This window comes from Pygoscelis adeliae, unplaced genomic scaffold (assembly GCF_000699105.1).
Source record: "Pygoscelis adeliae isolate BGI_AS28 unplaced genomic scaffold, ASM69910v1 Scaffold57, whole genome shotgun sequence".
NCBI lineage: Eukaryota > Metazoa > Chordata > Aves > Sphenisciformes > Spheniscidae > Pygoscelis > Pygoscelis adeliae.
Window position 1 is genome coordinate 2,861,650 of NW_008825615.1, and position 7,160 is coordinate 2,868,809.

Genomic DNA, 7,160 nt, shown 5'->3' on the forward strand with positions numbered 1-7,160 from the left:
TTGCTTAAAACAATCTCTTCCAGCCTCCAGCGGGAGCGAGACAGCATCCGTCCATTGCAAACATATCTCTCACATCTATTAGTCTTCAAGCGTAACATAGTTTTTAAATGCCACATGGTCTTGCAGCATCCTAATAGTATCTCTTGAGGAAAATATTTTCCCTGACACCGTATCAGGGATCCTTAGGAATAGAAACAGAAAATATTAGGCTGGTGATCCACCTCCACCTGCAGATTGCCAGCAGCTGCAAGTTGTCCAATAGATATATTGATTTAATTAGTCTAGCTAAAACTATCACTTTTTCTGTTGAAGCATGATACAAGTCAGCGGTGTTTTTTAGGTGCTGTACTGCACAATTCTCAGCTAGCACCCATAACTGTAGTCAGAAAAAAACATTCAAGTTGTAGCTTTCAAAGTACTGTATATTATATACTTGTACTGTGCAGTATTTGTACCAACCTCAAATACTGGTTTTCACAACACCCTGTCTACTTGTCCTTGCTCTTCACATGAAGCAAGTAATTTTACTGTGTATTTTGAGAGGAGTAGCAAGGTAGGAATTGGGAGAGGGGATAACTGCGTACATATGAACCAGATGGTATTTTTGATCTCCATAACAAGAGGGCTGTATTTCCAACATAGTCAGCTCTCTGAAGCTTTAAGAGAGGCTGTCGGGCTCTCCCTGGTGCTTTTGGTTTGATTCCTGGTTTGTGAGGAACAAGCAGGACTTTGTGATCATAAGTTTAGATTCCATGTGGGACGCTTTCTGTTTTTCATGGAGCTAGAGTGCTCCTTTCTGTTCATTTTATTATTTGCATAATACAGATCAGAGAACTCTGTTAGGTATTTCCAGCATCAAATCCATCAGTTCTGTCTGAGCTATAGCTTTGAGAAAGATGTCCAGTATTGATTTAATACTGCAAATGATGGAAGCTTTATCCCGTTCCTTGGTAAGCTGTTTCAGTGGTTAATCATCCTGACTATTTGCTGCTTCCTTAAATTAAGCACACTAAGAATTGCAACTCTGTATCTCTTTTTACCTCTAAGGTGTATTTATTTTCTAGAAAATATTTTTGTAGCAGTTTTCCAAACCATTTTCCAAGTTTCTAACATACTTTATAGATCCATTTTTGCAGTAATCATCTCACTAATTCTGAAGATGTTATATTTTTCTGTTTATCCATATCAACTACTCAGTTGTTCATGCATTCAGAGATCATATCTCATTAGTAACTCTGGTTTGGTTCGCTACTATCATCTAAATTCTTTTGATAGTTGCTGTCTTCTACTATGTATTCCTTTATTTTATCATCACTGGGTTTGTTGTTCCTGTTGTTCCTGAATATATGACCTGGCATTTGTCTGTATTTTAATGCAGATTGTTAGACTAAGCACAGCCTACTTAATGATCCAGACTGGTGTGTATAACTCCTCTATCTCCCTTGTTTACCCCTTCCCTATCATTGCAGCAGGAAGTAGTTAACACTTTTCCATAGAGTAACTGAGAAAATTGGCCCAGCCTGTCTATTTGACTTGTCTGTAATCTCTTTCGTCACCAGTCTCATCACAGACCACATGTCCTTCAAGGCACCTCAATTAGAATAAATCAATTAACAAAGCATTATTCAGTTTTTGATTAGGATAATTGTGCTTGGAAATCTGCATAGTCTGAAAGTCCACAATCCAGGTTCTGAAGACAGCGTGTAATGGACATACCTCAAAACTTACCTTTGTAAGACAAAAAGTGTACCTGACATAGCTAGGGCCATTGGATGTACTTCATGTTGCTCTTTCTTATTTCTTGTTTTTTTTTTTTTTTAATAATTTTGTGATGCACCACTTTTTTGTTCTGGACATCAGTCTGACATATCATCATCATCCATTTTAAAATTTGAATACTAAGGAATATGGTAGTGGTGATGAAGAAAAACTATGCTCCCTGGAGAGCGCATGTGTGTTCACTTCAATTGGAATCCATGGGAACTGTTGCCATTTTTTACAAAGGTTACAGAAAAAGATAAATTTGAGCTTTTTCTCCTCAACTAGTTTAATTTATGCTAAATTTAGATATTATTTTTGTAGGCATGTGCTGCAATATGATTTCTCAAGTTGATAGTGACTTGTTTGGACTTACAAACCAAGCCAATAAAACAGCAGTTGTTTAATTACGCATGAGTATTTTTATGTACTGTATACTAGATGAACAATTACAAAGGTGATTATACAAAGACCACATGTAAAAATCCAATTTAGGTATCTTCTCGTTACATTCTCAGGATTTCTAGCTCCAGAAGGGTTTATTAACTCAGGAGCATCATTGTGGTTGTATATACGTACTGCTTCCAGACCAGAGCTGTACTGTGCTACACCCAGGTTAATAAGCCCACACAGAACCAGTTCTGGAGTTTAGACTTTGGATTAAAGTAGGAGTTGTGCTTACTTGTATCTTTGTACTGATACTGAATTTAAATACTAACACTGGAATTAGTAGGAGTGTTACTAGGGCAGATCACAGGTTCATCCAGAAAGGAGATCTTTTCAATGGGCAGTAATGGTTGCATAAGAGTAAGGCAAGTATTGAGTGATGTTTTGGCCAGTGTAGAGGCTTCTTGAACTGGATATTGTTATCCACATTTTTTGTTTTTAATAAGCCCTTGATGAACATTGCTTTCCCTGAATTTCTGAAGACATTTTGAACTTATGTATACTTTTAATATGAAAAATACTTTCCTGTAGTGAGTACCAAACTATATTATGCATTGTGTGACAAATACCTTCCTTTTCTTTGATACAAACCAGGTTATAATTTCATAGCGTGAGCTCTGAGAGTAAATGTTTTCTTCCTCTTCAGCTTTTCCTAAACATTCGTGATTTTATATATCTCGGTGATACCCTCAGTTTTCTGTCTTTCATGCTTTCTCCCATTACGTGTGTTTTCTTGCCGCATATGGAAATTGTTTTGCACCTCTGACAATTATTCTTCGTCAATACCTTTTCTGTTTCTGCTATGTTGTGTTCTTCAGCTGTTTCCTAGTAATTCAAAATACTCCGTGGACATTTTCTGCTCTCTGCTGAACGATGAACTGGTATTCCTATAAAACTGTCCACAGTGGCTAGAAATTTTTACTGCGTGATAGTAGTCACATTGCAGCATAATATCTTATGTATATATTTTGGAATACTTCTTTTCATGTGCACTATTTTGCCCTTATCAGATTTGAATTTACCTTGTCATTTTATCATCTAGTCACTCAATATTAGAAGGTTCTTCTGTTAGGTATTACAGGTTGTGCTGTGTGGTCAGTATATATTGCCAGATTTTAAAACTAGTATGAAACTTGCAAGCAAGCGGAAGTGTAGAAAGCTGAAGTAGTGAATGCAAATCTGTGTGTATGTAAACATAAAGAGAACAGAAACAAGTACAAAGTTCACTATCTGCTCTGGAGAGTATGTTAAAATGATACATTCCTTTTTCAGAATAACTGAGTGACCTTTAAATGACATTTCTTTGTCCTACAGAAATCAAAGGAAAATACCAGAGTAATTTGTAAGCGCTGCAAGACAACGCTTGGAGAAACAGTATCATCAGGTATGGAATGTACAAACCAAACTAGACTTCACTGCATCAGCCGTTGAGCACTGGAAGTTAAAAACTCTGGAGGAAAGTAGTTTGTCAGTAAGGTGCAGGACTGATTCCTGTGTGTTTATCTCATTCCCTTCTGGAACAGATGAGGTTGTTGCTTCCACTGTTAGACCTTGAAAGTGACTTACGACAGGGATTTTCCTCATCTTTGTTTCTGTGGCGTATTTGGCTAATTCCAAAGCTTTGGAAGACTCAATGCATGGTTCCAGTTTACTAGGAATCCCAGTAAAAAAGGAGACCTGAGAAATTACAGGTTGTTTATTTTGCTGTCAGTCCTAGAGAATAATGGAAAGGTTAATTCAGAACTTGATCAACGCAGAACTAGAAGCTAAAGATATGATTGCTAACAGCCAGCCTGGTTTCATGGAAAGGAAGCCTTGTCAAAGAAATAGGTTATCTCTCATCATCCGATGATGAGATGATGAGATTATTGGTTTAAAAGCTGTCATTATATTGAACCAGCAGGGTTTACCTGAAGTAGTGTAACGATGAGTCTCTGGTGGTTTTTAAAATGCAGTTATTAGCAGGAGAGAAGCAGTGATAAGACTGTTACTAGCAGGGTTCATTCTTTTCATTCTCCCTCTACTCCACTGCATCAGTCAGCGTGAGCCTGGCTCAGTTCAGAGATCTGGAGAATATAAAAACTTCTCAGAAAATGCAAAGCCTGTTTAAGAAATAAGTCATGAGGAGACGCAAGACAGAAGGTCTTCTGTTACAGAAGGTTCCGATTGTCCTGTACAGGGATCTGAACAGTACAGGCTTTAATAAAACCAAATTTAAGGTAAGATGTTTGAAAGCCCACAAAGCAGGTTGTGACTTTGGGAAAGCAGTGGTTGGAAAAGAGCTTCAAAGATCATCATGAATAATGGATGCCTTAATCTAAGCCTTCGGACGATTGTAGCAACCAGTAATTGATGTGATTAGTGGCTATGGGAAAAGGCAGATACTGTGTACATGTGCAGGGATTTGATCTGGACTCTGTACATGGCTGAAGTTAGATAGCATGTCCATTGTTTTGACCATGTTTCTTCAGTACTGTAGGGAATTTACGCACAGTTCAAAGAACAGACAAAAAAAACTAACCAGAGATGGATGGTATAAGTCTGGACAGAACCATTTCTGTGAAAAGAGACTAGAGAGCAGACTTGACTGTCATGCTTTGGTGCTTCCTTATGAGCAGATATCAGTGCCTTGAAGATAAAGCTGGATTAGAGTGGTGTAGCTGTGGAGGCCAGGTTTGGCTTTGAAATTCCTCTGTCGGCTATTCCTTCCCCCAGCTCTATCCCTATATACTCCTGTGATTTTTTTCTTGGGAAGTCCCACCTTCTATGTCTCTGCAAGCAAACGCCTCCTTAATTCCCAATGCCCTTGCAGCAGTACCACCAATTCCTTACTCAGGGTAACAGCTGGGGAGCTAGAGTGACTGAACTGGCTTCTTTTCTTCCTGTCTCCCAGGACTAGGCACAGCGTGGAGCAGACTAAAATTAAACTTGGAGGTAAAATAAAATTTCATAACAGTGAGGATAATTAAAAACATGTAGTACTTATCTGGAGAAGGGGTGGGATTACCAAGTCTTTGGAATCTTTAAAACAGATTGTCTTCCTGAAATGCTTGCTTTCATCCAGTTTTAATGGTGTGTGTGGACAGAGATCAGATGAGACAATCTCTTCCACCCTTAAAATTTATGGAACTGTTGAATCTTTACTGTTGTTCACATGCTAAGGCTTAGTGGAATGAATTTATTACTCTATATGCTTAACCTGTTCTGCTGGCCCTCTGGTTAGGCTGTGTTTGTAGCATAAACCCAGAGCTTCAATATGATCGTCTTTGACCTGACTCTATTGATGGGGATTAAATTCTGTACTCAACCGCTATCATACAGTGTTAAAGGCTGTCTTAGTGGAGCTTTTGGGGAACAGTTACATCGAAACTCAGAATGTATGTAGTATTAGTCTTGAGTTAGTGCAATTTTTGTAAAGAAATTCTATTCTGCTCTTTGAGCAAAGAAGAAAATTATTCCCCTGTGTGTGCTGTTATTAAAACTGTCTCTTGTGATTCACTGCAGCATTACTGAGCAGCAGAGGGTACTAAAATACTTATGTAAGCTATGCTGATCTCAGTGCTTTAGGAAAGTTCTTTCAATTCATCTTTCAGGTTTGGCTTGAGTTCTTGCTTGCATTGTTTCAAGATGATTGTTCCCAGCGTTAAACAAGGATCAATATGAATGACAAATTGCTAATCATGTAATTAGCTCAGAGCGGTTTTCTTCTGGCAGTGTATGTTTTCTGTTATTGGTTGCTTCTCCTCCCACAAACCAAAGCAGAATTTGACCATCTGCTGCACCTCTTAATTGGGTGCTGAACAAAAGTTTAATTACTATAGTGATACGGTGACTTATAGTCTACTCGTAAGAAGTTGGTTGTTCTGTTGTACTTGAAAAATGTTTTTGTCATTTTAGATACCATTAAATATTATGTCACCGAGGTGATTATTCGACCGTCTGAGGGAAGTTTCAGCCCAACGCCAAGGTAACAAATAAAAATAAAAAAAAAATCAGATAATTTGCTCGGGTTTATGTTTTAGAAAGGATGCTAGAAATGCACTAACATTTTAGTTTCTTGAATAATTACATATAATAACAGAGGGCTCTCAAATTTTATGTAATCGTCACAGAATTAAGCATTGTAAAGGTAATGTAGTCTGAATTCACTCATGTACAATTTTGTTTGCTTGCCTTTGTGTGTGACACAGGAGAGAGATTGTGTATAATTTGTCGCAGGGTCTCACTATTCAGGTGATAAGCCAAAATACAATACTAATTTATTTTGAACTATTTCAGTTTGCATGATGTCTGGTGACTAATTATGGAGATGGAAGGTTACATTATGTAAAGTTAAATTTAGTAAAGCTTGAAATGTTTAATTCGAAGTGAGATTTTTGACTTTTCAAGTAATTCAGTTTGAAGTTAAGAGATGAAACAGAACTTGATCTGCTTATCTTGTATCATGTACTATACGTTAGTCACAGTTCTTTCCTTTTGTGAATTATATTTGAAATGTGCATCATTCTGAACCGTGTGTTCATATGTGTAAAATATAATAGGGAAAAGCTTTTATTCAGCATTTGACATTTGGTGTTGATCAAAATAAAGGATGTGGAGCAATTTAGACTGCTGATCTATTAAAAAATTCCTGTTGCAGGAAATAGAAAGTCCTCTAGTTTTGAGGGAGAGAAGGATAAAGAAGCCCCATCTCTCAATAAAAAGTGATTGTAGGATGTAGTGGAATTGACAGTATGGAGATACTCAGATACTTGTACTGCATTGATATGAATGACTTTGCCCATGTAGTTGTTATGAAAACCTATAATACGTGGTTAATTCTTAAACAGGCCTCAATTCATACAGAGCATGGTTGCTCAGTGTCTTGTGGAATTGTCCTCTGCTAAAAGCACATTTAGATTCACCGTAAAAGGGGATAATGGAAAAACCTATATTCTGGTAAGTTGGTTTTTTTT

The 7,160-nt window shown here is 37.4% G+C and overlaps 1 protein-coding gene across 1 annotated transcript in view; it reads left to right on the forward strand.

Annotated features, from left to right (window-relative positions):
• Nucleotides 1-7,160, forward strand: part of UBE3D (ubiquitin protein ligase E3D) — a 97,139-nt gene that overhangs the window by 16,388 nt on the left and 73,591 nt on the right. The window contains exons 4-6 of the mRNA XM_009333224.1: nt 3,520-3,589; nt 6,103-6,172; nt 7,035-7,143. Of these exons, the coding sequence (XP_009331499.1) occupies nt 3,520-3,589; nt 6,103-6,172; nt 7,035-7,143 (249 nt within the window). The remainder of the gene's footprint in view (nt 1-3,519; nt 3,590-6,102; nt 6,173-7,034; nt 7,144-7,160) is intronic.